Raw genomic sequence first — 17561 nt, forward strand, 5'->3', positions numbered from 1 at the left:
TCCGGCGTCGGCTCCCAAACTCCTCCTCCGTCTGTTTTGTTTGCTCACCACCCCCGGCACGTAGTAGTAGTCCGTCCCAAACCCCCACGGTGGGTCCCATCCTGTTTTGTATTTATTGGCATCGCGACCGTCCATTTCGTATTCTTTGACCGTTTAACTTCAACCCAAAGTCCAGCTGTTCTCATTCCTCATCAGCACACAGCTCAATTAAGAGCTAAATGACAAGTTTGTCCCTCACGTTCTCTCTTGAGTTTTCAACTCTTTTTCCATATGTTTCATACTTGATTTTTCTTGTTACTTTGGCTTATGGTTTGAATGATTAATGTGATGTCTCAACATGCTCTGAACGAATTGGGAACTGCTTTCAATTAGGCCTTTAACATTGAAGGTTTATTTTGAGGTGTTGAATCGTTAGAGGTGCTCTATATACATTTTTCTGTCATCGTCGAGATAAATGTCGGTAACTAGTACGTGCTCATAAAGTAATAGAAAACTATAAACTATGCAAAACGAACGAAACACATTGATGTTTTACCAACGTAGAATGGCGAAGGTGAAGTTGCAATTATAACTCTTCTCAGCCCATTGAGAAATATAATTTTACAAGACAATAGTGATCAGTGTGATCGTCACTCTCTTTACATTATAGGCGCAATAATAGTGATGTCTCGAGAGTTTGATCATTGTATAATGAGGTACAATTAGAACCTCCCATGACACTATTAAAATTGTTGTTTGACAATTCTAAAATGGGTGCCAAATTGGGATCAAATTCTCGAATTGCAACATGAGAAAAAAACAAGGACATGCAATGTAAAAATGAAATTAAAAAAGAACCAAATAAAACCAAAGTCTGGAACAAAGGGTATTCTAGTAACTAAACCAAATTTGTCATTTGGCCTACATAAATTGAAATTTCTTGGAAACCACTCCCCATACGTGCGTGTGCCTCTACTCGTAAACAAAACTCTCCTCTCTATAAATACGTACTTGCTGTAGACACCAACAGAGAACAAAAAACCAAATCAAACCACCATTATTGACACACACACACACAGAGCAACCAAAAATCAAAATGGGCTGGTCAGAATCAGAGAGAGGACTCTGCAAGAAGCACCCAGAAGTGAAGCAGTTCCCCGGCGCCGTCTGCTCGACATGTCTCAGTGAAAAGCTCTCTCAGCTCTACGCTCCCTCCTCCATTTCCGACAGAAAACTAACTGCAGATTTCTTGGGTTACGGCTTCCTCCCAATCCACTCTTGCTCTTCTTCTAACTACTCCTCCGCTTCCTCATCACCCCACGCCTCTCCTCCGGTGATCAATCCCGGCCGTCGAGGGCACCACCAGCGCAACGCGTCGGAGGTCATGGGCCGTTCGATATCTTTCATGTTCAGCAGTGATGGGACTAAGCAGGGTGGAGGGCATGGGTTGATGAAGAAGAGCAGATCGGTTGCGGTGGTGACGAGGAGTGCTGGAAGTCATAGCTTTGGAGATCAGGTGGTGATGAGGAGTGGGAAGAAGAAACGAGGGTTTTGGTCGAAGCTGATTAGGGGGACGGGGAGGAAGACCAAGCAGGTTTTTAAGCACTCCAAGAGTGCTCTAAGATGATCAAGAGGAAGAAGAAACCCTAGAGTAGTAGGTATTAGTTTTTTTGTTTTCAAAGAAAACTGGGTATATATAAAAAAATTTCCTTTTTTTTTTTTTTTGGTAGTGGATCATAAGATTGGATGTGAGATTTCAATGTGGAATTGATGGTGATTTTGTATGAATTGCACTGTTTGAGAGATTATATGGTTATGTTCTTCATTTTCTATCAGATTCAACCCACATGTGATGAGTAATCTTCTTAATCTTTTCTAATGTGGTGCTTTGATGACTCTGGTTCTTGCCAAGTTTGATACTTCTCTGATTGAAGTTTGATTTTCGACTAGGTAAACAAAACATTTAGGGACTAATACTAATCAGAGTTGAGGTACTAGTTCCGGATATAAGTCAAAGTTCCTGTACCGTGATTGATAAATTAAAACTAATTGGATTCTTGCGTATGTATTCGAATGTTGCATAAACTTCAAAATAATCCTACAGATTTGTGAACAGTGACATATTAAATGTCTTAATTCTTAAATTAGGAGGTGGAGGAATTGAGTGGTAATAATTAGACTCTTTCTGAAATTGGTGGTTGAATTTCTTGCCTCTTTGCCTCCATGCAGCGAATCAGAAAATTGTTCACAGCTAATTGTGATTAGGAATTTGAGACTTGACTCGAAAAACCCGTGTGTTTGAACCACGAGGCATGACATATTTGGTCTGTGGTCATATCAATTTGATTGATTTTATATGAACGTGTGGGTTTTTATCTTTCCTGGGAACAATTTGGTTTGAATGTCAACATTTGATCCAGGTTCTATCTATTTGTTCCCGGTTCAATCTATGCTTGTTTGACTGAAATTGTAAACAACTCTTAAAAATAAGCTCTTCTGTCAAATCATATCCTAAATCATGGGTTTACCTTATCATCATTTGCTCGGCTAAAGCAAATTGGGTAGTGAAGGAATAGAGGGTCCCCAACAAATTTGGGCATTCTGCTCAAATGTCTAATCGATTCCAAGGGGTTGCCAAATTGGAGGAACAAATGGCAACAAATGATATTACACGTATAATTCAAATACAAGATTCCCCAACTGTCATCTTTTCCTTTACATATCAATGAAATGTTCTAATTTTCCTGTCAAAGTGTCCGAGTCCTTCAACTAGCTGCTGCTAAACGTGTGTGTATCAGTATCACAACATATCCAACCAGGCTCAAAACTGCTCTCGGCGGATCCAAATTTTTGTTGCCAGCAAATGATATCAGCCCTCACTGTAGGACCTATACATTTTATGGGCTTATATTTCCAGTGCAAGATCAGCAACAAGTTCATCGTCCGAAACAGATCATAAATATTATCTAGCATGTTGCTGCACTTCTATGCCATCTTCATCCTCATCATCATAGCTCACATGGTCTACAGAAGGCCGTTTCAATCTCTGAAATATATCATCAAGAGACTCAGAAGAAGAGCCACGTGACATATCTACAGTTTCTTGAACTTGGCGCAGGGGAATAAATTTTTTGGCTGCTATATTGGCTTTGAAATTTTGAAATCCATTTTTCATGGATGCCCACTTTGAGCCCAAGCCAGTAGGTGGCCCTTCTGTTGTGTTATCAGGGTTAGCTGCATCAAGCAATGAGACCTTGGTGGAAGCAATAACATTCTTCTCCACCGGATTTTTATTGAACGATCCTTGTCTGCTTTGCTCTCTAATGGCAGCATACTTGTTCGTGATGGCTTCTTTGCTTGAGCTATATCTACGAGATTCTTCTTTCAAAGACTTTGAGGGAGTTCCATTTCCAGCATCAGTTATTAGATTAGTTGTTGTTTTCATTTCCTGAAAGTTTCACAACTGAAGTTAGGAAACAAGCGTATCACTTGACCTATTAGCCAATATACAGTTGCATATGAAGGAGAAAAGAAAGGGTATAGAGTAGGATGAAAAAAAAAGAAATCACAGAATAGGATGGATATAGCTAGATATTAGTATTTATGAGTTTAAATGAAAATATCAAGTATGCTAAATATTAGTGTACCATGATGTTGCTGCCAGTCTCAACATCAATTCCATTGAAATTCCTGGCTAAAGGAATGACGTGCTCCCCAACTTTGCAACCTTGTTCCATCCAAGTTCGTTCTGAGAAACAACAAGTTAATAACTACGAGCATATTACTTGATTTATAAGAAATCACAGCGGTGCGTTTATCCATAATCAAAAGGGGCAAAAAAAAAAAAGATCTTTCATATTTGCAGATGCCGAGTGAATACCTAGGCTTATCTAACAAGAGCAGATCAAGGTATATGCTAACCTTTTTGCAAAATTATTAATCCAGATGGATCAAAACCATCCATATCATCAACTTCGGTTTGAAATTTAAATCGCTTCCAGCTCCCGAAAAAATCAATTATGCGGTCAAAGAAATTGCTAGCAACCAGCAGGGTGTATATAACCATGATAAGTGGATAGATTCTGTTAAACTCACTCCCAAAGAATGGGACAGCTTGATCAATGTTACCCATTCGCTGTGAATTCACAACACACAAAACTAGTCAATCATCAACCCGAAACACACCGGAAACAACATCATTTCACTATTTAAAACAGAACTTACAATTAATGAGAACACTATACTATAATTATATTAAAACAGGATGCTTTCTGATACATAAAAAGATGCAAAAAGATAAAAGGGAAAGATTTTCTTAAAAAAGTAATAAATATAATTGTAAAGAGACGACCCTCACACAAGGAAAAAATAAAATCCTTTTGCGCAACTACAAACATTTTTTTGCGCATGTAACTGTACTATATCAAGACCAATTGTCTTTAGTGATATGTAGCTTTACCTTTTCAAATATAGTTTTTTGATCACCAAGACGAATGAGGTTGAGAAAGTTGTAAGAAACTGGAGGAGCATAACGAGCGACCATCCTAACAGATACAACAAAGTGGAACATAAGTACTGCTTCTAACAAAAGATGAGTAGGAAATCTTTGAATCATAAAACTAGAGTCAAGATCAAAACTTACGAGCATATCATAAGCAAGTTGACCGAGCTTGTTTGCCTGGGTGTTAATGAGTAAAACATCAACATGCCAATTTTGAACAAGGAATAATATGTGCAGATGCACATATACATCAAAGGAACAAAAGCAAACACCTGTGGAAAAGTTGAATCAACAAAATTACAGCAGTGAGTAAGGTAAAGGAGAAACAACAACGTCTTCCAAACTTGGAGACAGGAAACATGTTTTTTAAAAAAAACAAGAGCAATTCATGTCTAACATTTATATATGCAATTTTTTTCAGAGATGTGAACATATGCAGCTAAGCTTTAATCAAGTCATCTTAAACTATGTGTTGGGCATCAGCCATGAAACCTGGGTAAGGAATATCAACCACAAAAAAATTAAAACTTTTTTTCATACACCAAATACAAAATGTAAAGGTCTACTAAACATAAACACTTAAACTTACTGAAGTAACTATAGTTTACCTGCACAAGAACCTCTTGCTTTCCTACATTATTGATAAGGATTGAGAAAAGAGATAGATCAACTCGAGGAAGTAGAGTTGCTTCGGCTAAAAGAATTGCAGCTGAAATGATACCAAGTAGGATAGCCAAAACTTTCTCAAGTTGTTTTCTAACTATACAGCGCCACAAGAATTCTGCAAAGGCAACCATTGTTTTGATTTAAATTTGGAGTCCTGAGTTCTAATATTTAAAATAAAAGGCTACAATATAAAATTTGAAGTTCAGGAAACCATATAGTAGTTTCTTCCAATTAATAAAACAAATAAAGTAGTCTCTATAAAGCAAAAGGAAAAAGAAAGGAAGTATATAGCATTGAAAAATCAGGTCAACAGAATGCAACAGAAGTAGTCTCTTCAAAATCGTAGTCATACATTCACTGAAGTTACAATGCGGGTTATTATTTAGCATGTGCCTGTAGTATAATTCAGGTAAACAGAAAACAATAGAAGCGTGTCTTCACGTGAATATATTGATATAAAATAATATACAGGCCCCTCCATGAATCTAAACGAATCGACCTGGTTTTCATAACACAGTAATGCCAAGTATTCCTTGATGTTCTTTCACGATAACAACTCAATATTTAAAGAAAGTGTGTTCATGCATCTGATTATTACCTATTGTATCAATGAAAGGTCCTAATCTTCCAGATCGTGTAGGTCTGAAACTTGAAACAAATTTCCTGAAATAATAGCATGTAGTTGAGAGGTCACGAAAAAAATGGTATTCTCCTTCTAATAGAAATATATAAATATAAATTATGAAGAGACGAGAGGAAGAAAAAATATGTTCTCTTGCAGTCTAGTCAGATGTTTAATATCTTATGTTGCCATACTGTTGATACAAAATAGTGATCAAGATGATTCTTGTTTGAACTTGCGATCCAGATTGACAATCTATCAAAGTCACTTGCAGAGATATATATATGTGTATATGTAATGATGTATAATGATTGGATTAAGAATGTCGAAAAGAAAAAGAGGCATACCATCCAGTAGAACTGCGGCGTTCATAATTCTTTACTGTATCTTCAAGTTCAAGTGCCTCAGTAACATAGGTCATATACTCACTGCACAACCAATCGGTAAACTTAAGACACAATTAAATAATTACAAACAGAACAGAAAAGTGGTTCTCACGAACCCTACTTGTGAAGATGTAAAATAAGTTTACCTTTTGTACCGGTAATACTCTTCCTTGGTTCCTCGAAGATGACGCCGAAGTGTTGCCATTGATTTTTCATCAGTATCATAGTCCATATCATTTTCGCCTAATCGGCCCCCTTGTGGTTTAAAGGATGGATCTTCTTTAAACTGTGAAAAGATCAGATTCCAAAAATTACAAACAGAATGATAAATAAAAGTACCGAATTCTGAATTCTTTGTTTTTTGTTTTTTTTTTAACTCTTAAAATACATAAAATAAATACCAGCTGAGCTAACATATTGTCAATAATATCCATGTAGGGTCTTAAAGGATCACGCTTGGACATCTGAGTGGATGTTGCCTGGGCGACCTAAAGAAGAAATCATTGTCAATTTAGATGAAAATAAAGAACATTTAGGATTGATTTAGATCAAAATGTTCTGTAACTGCCAAGATAGTTCACCCTAGCTATTGACACAAATAATCCATCAAGATCAATCAGTTTCTAGCGAAAATATAAAAACATGACAAACCAATGAATTTCTAACAAGATGCGTAGGCATAGAACAGTGAATTACAACAAATTTTTTTGAGAAGTGACGATGCATGGCTACCAAGAAAAAGAAGGCAATTAATAAACAAGGGAAAAGACGTGCAATTTCACATGGCCATAGATAGTTAGATACATAGTATGTTGGACTTTCCGACTTACACATTGGACAGATGCCCACTCCCTCCCCTCCCCACACCTACCAACCTCCCCAGTGCATTGAACTAAATATATGTCCATGCCTTGCAGTCATACGAAAGGGGATTTCGTACTGCTGTTGGGGTAGGTTGAGAATTTTCATAGCCCGAAACCATTCCAACCCAATAAAAATCAGGTCAGGTTGGGTTCACCATATTGAGCTAATTCAAGCAGAATAGGGAAAGAAACCAGGGTTGCCTAGTAGGAATGTGGTAGAATAGCAGGAAAAGTAACCCCCCCTCTCTCTCCCCTACCCACACCCCTACCTTGTACCCAAATTCAAGTTAAAGCTAGATGAACAAACAATGGTGACCAATTAGAGTTTCAGAATGAACATTGAGAATAAAATAAATAATAAGTTTTTGCATTAAGCATGCAAATAAAATTACACAATCACACCCAAAAATTAATAATAATAAAAGGAAAAATAACTGATCTTCAAGTAACTTGAAAATTAGGAAAATCAAAACAAAACTCACATACCGTTAAATTGTAATTGAAAGGAACAACTTACCACAATAGCATTTGAAAGTTCTTGATGAGCATCGTCAAGTTTGACAGCCATTTTAGCAATTTTATGAGATAGAACTTTTTGGCGGGTAGTCCAATCTGCATTTTTCCAAAGTCCCTTTGGAATTTCACTCAAACCAAAGCCAAGAAGAAATGCCCCCGTAACAAGTCCAAAAGTATTGGAGCAAGCCATGGCAAAACCTAGAAGACTTCCACTCCTGCCAATTAAGCAAGCGAAACAAATTTTTGATGAGAAAAAGACTTGGAGGAATGAATGTATCATCTCATAGCATTACTTTCTCTACTGTGATCATAAACACCTTTTCACATCTCATTCGCACTGTTTACTAGTTCATTTCTCGATATCATTCAGTCCTATCGCTTACTACTGCAAGAAATGGTTATTTACCATAGGTCATTGGAAAAGAAGAAAAATTACATCTTCCATTAAAAATGCAGAACTCAAACACAAAGCTAAGGATCACAAGGGAAAAAATGAAGACACACGTTAGCATGAACTGTTGAATACTCTAATAATTTCACGTATGGCGAATGGGAGTTAAAGAATATTAAGGTCTGAGCACCACACACATGCAAACATGTCTTAGATATGTCAGTCTAACGTGTGTTCTCACTTAAATTTTCTCCAACATCTAAGTGCTCTTATTATGAAGCAATCACTGTTCATGGCCAGTTACCATGTGCAATACCTTGATACTGATGATAACATCTCCGCAGACAAAGCACATAGCTAGATGGGGCAATAAGTTAATAGTAATTGCGTACAGGCTAAAGATGTAGGGCAGTTTGAATAAAAGAATTTAACAACTTAGATTAATATCTCTTGAACGTAAGAAGAAACTAATATCCACATCAATATAAATCATTTTTGTAAGGCCAGAAACAAACCAATGCTTGTGCATCATGATGAGGAGAATTAGTCCAATGACACCAATAGCTCCGAGAATTAGATAGAAGACTAAGTTAACATGTACACTAGTCTTCAATCTCTCTGTCATGGTGAAGTCTCCAGCATCTTCAAAACCCTGAATAAGGGGCACCACAGTCCTGCTCAGAAATAACATAACTTTAAAATATGAGGAAATTTGCATCATTAGCTCTACATCAAGTTCTGAAAACATATCTAACTAATCTGTCATTATTAAAGGACCATTGAACGGGTAGGATCAAATAATTCTGATTGCACAACTACAACATCAGGTAGGGCATAGCAATAGCACTTCAAATTCGTTAACGAATCTAACAAAATGGTATAAACCTTGTCAGTCACTCTGAGTTCTATTTTATTAAATAAGACATCGGAGACAGCACATATTAACCAATATATACCCTGAGTGAATAGTAATAAACACAGAAAATAATTTAAAGGAGTTGTTTGATATTTTTGATAAGGTATTGCATGACATGATAAGTTCAATGGCTCAAAATAAGATCTGGATAGTAATGTTAATCACCCACCAAAAAGAAAGGAAGAGAACAGTCAGATGAAAAATTAACTGAAATACTTGAAATTCATACAGCAGGTACAGACAAGGATAGATGGGGGGCAACTAAAACAGTCTATGAATTTCCATGTTACATACCAAGTAAGTAAAAATGTACTCCAGTACGACCAGCCCCAAAAGAACGAAATTCCTCCACTCTCGACATGATTAATCGTCTGCACATATAACAAAAGAATTAGCAACATTCATAAATCCAACAATTGCTACATGAATGATCGCAAATATCTTAACTTGAGCAAGTAAATAAACACAGCAGATAGTGGCGCCCTAGAGCTGAAAAAAATTACAGAATTGGTATGTCAACCAATGCAAATGATGTCTTCTATTAGTGAACCTATCATTTTCTTCTACACCAATGTCAATACAGCATTCCATCATTCCAGAACTATGAAGATTAAACCTATACCATTAACTCAAACTAAAGTCCAAATTCGACTCAATATCTCGTTCCGAAACAGAATCGTACAACTTGTAGCTACTATAAAATCAGCTACCCAAAGAAACACGAAAACAGAACTGAGCTGCATACAAATTGTGCCGGAAGAACTAAACCAGTTGCAAAATTCTGGCAACCAATGCATTCTATTGATCCAAACACGTCGGAATTCAGAAAATCAAAACCCTAATCGAACCAATTGATCCGAAACGAAGGTCGGTGAATTCGGAAATGGAGAAAAGGAAGAAAGTACCGTCCAGATGTCGGCGGGGACAATGACGATGATGGAGAGAGAGCAGAACCAGGTGTATCCGACGGTGAGCAACACGTAGCGAGGGACCTCCGGGCCGGCGAAGTAGCGGAGCGTAATCAGGACCATCCCCAAGGTCAGGGGCAGCGAGATCAGGTAGAACACCCACATCTCTAACGCGCTCGCTCCAAAACGACGTCGTTAGGGGGGAGGGAAACGGGTCAGGCGGATCCGGCGACCCGATCGCTGCGAATTGGGGAGGGGGGAGGGACGGCGAGAGCCACCGAGGTTTGGGTTTTCGGTTGCCGGGAAAAAAATAAGAGAATAGAGAGAAAGCACGCAAGTAAAGCGTTTTTTATTTGGGCTTTTATTTTTTGGGCTATTTGTGGGAGCCACGTCAGGAGAGACAGGGAGAGTGGGGTCCAGCAATCTACGTGGCGGTGCGGATCTGAGGGGGTGTTCGGGTGCGGTGAGCGTGAAGAAAACAGTTGACGTTTTGCTTCAAAAGTGAACCACAACGACAACGTTTTGTTTAATTCTTTGGAACTTTTGGCTCTAGTGAGTTTATTATTATTTTTGTTGTTGTTGTGATATTGATGTTTGTTACATCTACTTAATTAGTTCTTTTTTTTTTAAGAAGTATCTCCTTAATTAGTTCGAAATGGATTCGATGAGTGATGAATCATCACCCCGTTTAAAGAATACTAGCCTTCTACCCGTGCGTTTGCACGGAGAAACAACAGAGCTTCTTGATAGAGAACAAACTCTTAATTGCATTGTGATAAAGGAAAACCCAATCAAACAATGGTGAAAAAAAAAAATCGATCTTTAAAGAACGGGGATTAGTGCAGTTGTTTTTCGCTTAATTGCTCTTAGCAAGGAGTTGGAAGTGAGAGGTCGTGGGTGAGTTTTTTTTTTTTTTTTTTTTTTTTTTTTTCTTTTATTAAAAGATGATCAAATGGTTTCACTCCTGCCCCCATGGTGACTCGAACCCATGACTTCGTACATAGGTCGTGGGTGAGTTAACTGCTCTCATCTTATTCTTTTTATATTTATTTTTTAAAGTAATTTGTCAATAATACCCTTATCTTATATTTTTTTTTATTGCATTGGGCTGATTTTTATTAGAAGGGTTTTTTAGACAATCTTATTTTTAGTGAAGCCTTTGACACCAAAAAAACGCCTCCAATTATAGTAGAGATTTGGTGAATTTGATTCAATATTACTTATTCTGATACATAACAAGAGGAATTATATTTTTTTCAAAGATGTGTTTTTTTTTTTTTTTTTTTTTGCATTAAGAGCGGAGTGATAGACGGCGGAGTTTATCCTCAATTTATTCGCATACATATTTGATTGGATCTTCATTGCGTGTATTGATAATTTGATATTTGGTAATAGCAAAACTAAACTATTTTTCCTTAGGGAGGTGGAGTGATGGGCCGAGTTTGGGCCTTGCCTATTGAAGTCGGGCTTATTCATTGGAGTTATTTTACTATGTCAAGTTTTCAGATATTTAATAAGTATGGTTGGTTGTCCAAGTCATGAAAAGATATGAATTTATTAATTGTTAAGGATCGGAGAATTTCAGGTTAGAAAAGCAACAATAGAATTATAACTAATATAATCTCATGAGTTGTGCCATTAAAATTCATATCTATAAAACCCTACTTAGGGTTTTGAGTCTAGCAGCGGCGCCACCATCCCGGTTGGTTTTCCGCCGTGCCTAGCGACATTCGCCGTCGGTATTTCTGGTTTGGAGGATCGTGTCTTCCTGGGCGGGAAGAAGCTTTCGTATTTGGAATTGATTTCGGATCCCGGTAGATCGATCCCTTCCTGGGTCGAGTCATCTGCAGGTTTGCTGTGCAAGGGAATCGGAGGTCGGATAAGGTGTTCTCATCATCGCCGGCACCGTTTTTCTTTCCGTGGGGCAGCTGCTTGGTGTGCAGAGAGGAGGAACCTTCGAGTCAACAGGCAAGGTTTACACCTCTGGTGCTCAAGGAAGCATCAAGGTCAACGCGTCACTCTCTTGTCGGATTGATGGGGTGGTGGAAAGGCCGACCGCCGGAAGGACTGATGGCGGCAGCGGAAGCCTGGCAACTGGAGGCAAGGGTTGCTGGTGTGTCTGCTCGAGTATGGACTTGGGCTTGTGGGCCTGGGCCTAAACTTAGGTTGATGGGCTCTTCTCCATCTGCTCAGATTTGGGCTTGGTTCTTTGAGCCTGGGTTCGAGCTCAAGCTTGGGCTGGTTGAGTTTGTTGCAATTGCTTTGGTTAAGAAGAGCAAGACCAACCTGTTGCCGAGGTTGTTGGCTCCAGATGAGGTTGAGGAGGGTGTTGGCTCCAACTCTAAGGAGAAGGAGCTAGCATTTTTCTAGGTCTCTACTATTAGACATCTGGTTACAAGCCTTCTAAAGTTGGAGTAATCTCTATGAGCTTTTTTCTAAAATGTTTCTAGTTGTATTTGTACCACAATTGTGTGCTGACATATTAGACTAGATGAATGATTTTTCCTTAGAATAGCGAGGTTGTTCTTGCTTGCTTAGGCTTGCTATCCAGCATGCGTCCCTTTAGACTTTAATGAGTTTAGTATTGGCTTAGATAGGTTCTCCGGATTCTTATGTAAGTGCATGTTAGACGAATAGACTCTGGCCTGTTTTTATGGCTTTGATATCTAATAACATCAAATCCTTTTCAAAAATAGAATTATAACTAATAAGTGAGTGGTTTATCTTATATAATTAAGCCAATTATTGAGAGAATAGTTAAATTTTTGAACTACCGTATATGTCCTCACATAATATAGATATTAATAAATAAATTATTTCTGTATGAGCATAAGATAGTCAATAGATTATATCATGTTTGAAAAAATTGCAATACTCCCCATGAAAAAGGATAAGCTTCCCCAAAATCAGGAGAAAAATTGCTATAACTTTTTTTAATTTAAAAATAAATAAAAAAGTCAATTGACATGTGCGAAGCACATGTTAAGCGGCTAGTTATTGATTACATCAAATTCTTTTGGGTTAAAATCTAATACCTAATAGGTGGTTAGATAATATCGATGTACTGTTAGTTAGTAGCATATTACGTTTCTCTTTGTTTACTATTATTTTAGTACCAAGAGATTTCATTCTCACTTACCTAATTTAAGACCAATATGTCCATTTTAGGCTCTGAAAAAACAAAAATTACGTATTGCCACTAAATTCCGGTTGCCGGATCTTCATCTTCGGGTTGAATTGAGATGTGATATTTAGAAGGTTTGTAGAGAATTTCAAGACGAACAAAGCCCAGTCGGTCTCCCCTTCCAATTTGGACGAAGTTGGCTGGAATTTGAAAAAGATGCCAGAAAAAAGGCCGAAACGTCTTTTCTTTGATTCTTTGTGTATAGTGAATAACATGGTGCAAGACATATATGGTTGAAAAGAGGATTCAAAGACGAAGAGAATGGGACAAATTTCATGGCCAGACATGGCCAGCCAAGATGACAGCAACACCGCAAAGTTCTGGCATCGGAAAAAAAAAATCTGGGTTTGGAATTGATTTTTCGTGTTTCCAAAATTACAAAAATGTCACTAACGTAAATCTTTTATAACTTATTCATTACATCTCCGATTTTAACGTGTTACATATCTACGGACTCAATTTAACGTCCTCTACAACTTCCGTGAAGAAAGTTTGTTTTAAAAGTGAACAACAAAAAGTTAACTTTTAGTTTATTGCACTCCAATAAAATATTTTGAATTTATATAATCCCCTCATCTTTTTCCTCAATCAAAGTTTTATTTGTCTAATTTTAGAGAAATTAATCTTTATTACTCCAAATAAACTTTTATTGTTGTGATAACCCGAAGCTTAGTATCACTATAGAGCACTCTAGGATTCCTTAAACTTAGAAATAATCCAAATATCTTCTAAGCATTTCGTTTTAGAAACCAATGACACCACATACTATACTTACAAGATATATAGGTAATTTTTCAATATTAGACTTCTAGTAAACTTTACCAAAATACCTTAATTCGTATTTCTTGTGTACGCTTGATATTTGTTATTGAGCTCAAGACTATTATCTATATTATTTTTATGATGCATGTCATTTTAGTACTGATTATTGCTAACACATATTTGAACCTTAAGAAAGCACCAAAATTCCTTACTTATTAGTTTAAGTAAATGTATATCTATGTATATGTATATATCTACAATTCAAATGCCAATACATCTAGAAGGGCTGGCTGATTTTTTTTTGGGCTGGCTGATTTTTTTTTCTTCCAACTCACTCAAATACTTGGTCTTATAAGTCAAATAAGATTGTTGAGAGTTGATTTCTAGTGCATGTTTCTAGCCTATATAAACATATGATCTGTATCATATATATTTTCTTCAAGCTTTAAGACCAAATGCAAAGCTAATCAAAAGCTTCCTTAGTTGAAGAGAAAACTCGATCAACTAAAGCTCCTCATACAAATCCTTCACCCTTATTCTCTTGAGAAGTTCCCTTTTTGTCAAAGAAGTCACCAAAATCTTCACTTCACTTCTGAGTTTCTTAAGTACACGAATACATTCCTATACTCTTTTGCCTCTAAGATTTATCAAAATGCATAACCGATGATAAAATGGAAAAGAATTTGCTTTGCTGCAAACCTATATTTTCGTATATAATAAAAGTTTATTTTGTCAAAAGTAATCATAGTATTAAATTCCTCTTGAAAAATGCTTCAGTTTAGGATTTTGAATCACTAAAAAAGGTTAAGAAACGAAGAAGTTGTAGCTAATCAAAGTTTTCAACTAGCAAACTCGCTGGAAATCTCACATAGCTATCACAACTTCAAAAATTCATATCTCCCTCATTTCTTAACCATTTTCTATAAACTTTATATCAATTTGAAGTTTAGGACCTCTACTTTTATTCTGGAAAGTCTGAGAAGCAATAAGAAAATATACAGCACATAAAGACTTAGATATCAAAGGTTAATATCAAGAATATAAGTTTCTGCACTGTTCTGGGTTTTTCACCATTTCTGGACTAAATCACTTCAAATTAGATTACATGACTAGTTTCATTGAATTCTTTACGAAAAATCCTTTGACATGGTGTCCTCACTTGCCTAATTCGGACATAAAGTGAACAGGTTATAAAAACGAAAAGTTGACGGTTCTTGGTACTATTATTTTGATAGACGAATGGACACTTTGGACTAAGATTTCTAATACTATGAGAAAAAGGACTACTAATTCTTTGACTACTAACTAATATTCTCTTACTACTTTTTAATTTACAGTACCTTTACTTCAATATTGCACATTTACTTTCAAGTTGAATTATATATATAATATGTATATATTAATTTGCTCACTCTAATTGTGTATTGACAATATTCAATTGTATTTAAATTATGTGAGCTTATATGATTTGTTAGTATTTAAGTAATTGTCTTATTTATGACTTAAAACTTACTATACTTTATTGACGTAATTATGCTTGGAGATGTGAAGCCGGGTGATTAGTACTACCCCGTGCTTAAGTGAATTACTGGTAAAAGTGTTTTGTGATATGAGAAGTTAGCCTGGGCCCTAGCCCCTACAGATAGTGCACTGTTATACTCATAGGAAGGAAGTGTCGACCTTGAGTATACATACTTTGGTAGTGTCCTTGGTATGCTGCGGCTTACCCGTGTTTTGGTATTATGGACCCTAGCACGTGGATTTATGAATTGTTACCAGTTAATCTGAAATATTCACTAAGAAGAGAAGTATAAATATATTATTTTGATCAAATATATGTTTGCAATATATTAATTATTCATATGTTACAGTGTTAAGTGAAAAGAGAATCGAGCATACATTGTTTTGAGGTTATTTCACCTATTAATGCTGCAATATTTGTCGATTCGATAAAGAGATGTGTCTATGTGATTTATTACCAGTCTCATAAACATTCATGCAGATGAATATATTTGAATATATATATATATATATATATATATATATATATATATATATATATATATATATATATATATATATGTATGTTGTGTGTATACATATACATATTTAAGAATTGGTATGAACATATAAATGGTTCTCGGTACATTTTTACTTAGTTGTTCAAATTTAATTTCTTATAAGACACATTAATATAAGAATGTAAGTTGTGTACTTACTGGGTTTGTGTTGCTCAGTTGCTCATGATGCTACACCTTCTTGTTTTCAGGTAACAAGTAGATGCTTGGGGAAACGGGATGAACCTACTAAATAAAAGAATGTTTTCCTACTATTATTTCCAATGAATACGTGTAATGTCTTAAACTTTGCTAAATTTTGGTTTTATAAAGATAATAATGATTTCGTTTTCTAATAAAAGTACTATTCATACATATATATAATTTCTTTCACTTTCTGTTGATTTATTCAAGGAGGAAGTTTTATTTGTTTTAACTCATGTCAAAAATTCACGAGCCATAATTCAATACAATATTGGTCCTAAATTTGGGGGCGTGACAGATTGGTATCAGAGCTAAAGTTCCTTTTAAATTTTGGTTTTTATAAATGAAAAAATATATAAACGGGGTGGGTTCTATATATGTAAGCATATACATGCATTTAGGCTAACGAAAGCTTTGATGAGTACGTATTATGCATCCCTATTCTCTTAATTGCAATTATCTTTTTATATGCTAACCTTACCAAGTTAGTAGATGATATGGTGATTTGTTTGGGATTTGCTACTTTCTTTTGATGAGCTTGTAAGTTTGCTAGAATACAGATGACATATTTGTGTGTGTGTAGTTTGTTTTATGATTTTTTATGCCTTCAAATTTTGAGTTCTTTAAAAAGGTTCTTTTACAACTTCATTATATAAACCATCAACATACGCAGACCAAAAGAAGGAGAGGCAATTTATAGTTAAATTTGAAAGAAAACATTTTGCTTGAAGATATGCTATATTAATTCATATACTAATTCAAAGTATAAGAATTTATGAAATGAAGAGAGTAGTTATCAAGAACTATTTCTTTAATATTCTTCTATTAATCAAACTGTTATAGTCAGTGTGGGTAGTAGCTTTGATCGATCCTTTGTTTGAATTTCTTCCTCTCCCAAACTATTCACTCAAACTTTGGCATTGATCGAGCAGTGGTAATGCCATGTTTATGCTTTAGTCAATATGGTAATGGGATATGATTTTGTGACGCAGGTTTTTGAGACTAAGTTATTTTGGATAACATTAGATATACAGTGAGTGGAAGTCATATGCTTTAGTGTGAGTAGAGTAAGAGTGCTCATATGGATGTTTATTAGGTATTTACTAGTGATTATTGGGGAAGTATGAGTACCAAAACCTTAGAAGATTTCTTAAGCATTCACGAGACATCCAAATCTCTTTGTCTACAAGAAGAGCTTAGTATATAAGGTAGTCGTACGTTGAATTGTTTAATGAGGATCTAGAAACAATTTAGGGCTAGCTTGATACCTATATGGTAAATTGATATTCAAGAGATCTTCTTATTGGAAAGTTGAACTTATTTTAGGAAATTCGGATCTTTAAATGGTTTATTGAAAGAGAAGGAAAAAAAAAATGTTTAGTTGTGATAGTAGATTAAGTGGTTCCTAGAATGGCCTAAATTTGTTAGTTTTTTTTTTTTTTTTTTGGAGTTGAAACAATTGCTAACTAGGCTATAGAGAGAAAAAATTTTGAGGAGTACTTAGTGAAAAATATCTGTGAATAAGACTAGCTTATAGCAGTATTAACCTTGTTACATTTTATGGCAAAAGATCATAGCTCAAATAATTGGACGATTAAAGTAATTA

At 35.8% G+C, this 17561-nt stretch overlaps 2 protein-coding genes across 2 annotated transcripts; one reads left to right on the plus strand and one right to left on the minus strand.

The window, feature by feature from the left end:
• Positions 1–997: 997 nt before the first annotated feature.
• On the plus strand, positions 998–1814 carry LOC133723654 (uncharacterized). Its single transcript, XM_062150545.1, has one exon. It carries the CDS (start codon positions 1076–1078, stop codon positions 1604–1606), a length of 531 nt encoding a protein of 176 aa, XP_062006529.1. The 5' UTR covers positions 998–1075; the 3' UTR covers positions 1607–1814.
• A 779-nt stretch (positions 1815–2593) lies between these two features.
• On the minus strand, positions 2594–10008 carry LOC133723644 (uncharacterized). The gene is made up of 14 exons (XM_062150538.1): positions 9746–10008; positions 9135–9211; positions 8440–8598; positions 7535–7748; positions 6556–6642; positions 6301–6440; positions 6116–6196; positions 5745–5809; positions 5089–5261; positions 4622–4752; positions 4439–4523; positions 3901–4114; positions 3627–3727; positions 2594–3427 (listed from the first exon to the last, which is right to left on the minus strand). The coding sequence occupies exons 1-14, from the start codon at positions 9911–9913 to the stop codon at positions 2942–2944; spliced, it is 2181 nt and encodes a 726-aa protein (XP_062006522.1). The 5' UTR covers positions 9914–10008; the 3' UTR covers positions 2594–2941.
• Positions 10009–17561: the final 7553 nt, after the last annotated feature.

Source organism: Rosa rugosa, chromosome 1, assembly GCF_958449725.1.
Source record: "Rosa rugosa chromosome 1, drRosRugo1.1, whole genome shotgun sequence".
Lineage (NCBI taxonomy): Eukaryota > Viridiplantae > Streptophyta > Magnoliopsida > Rosales > Rosaceae > Rosa > Rosa rugosa.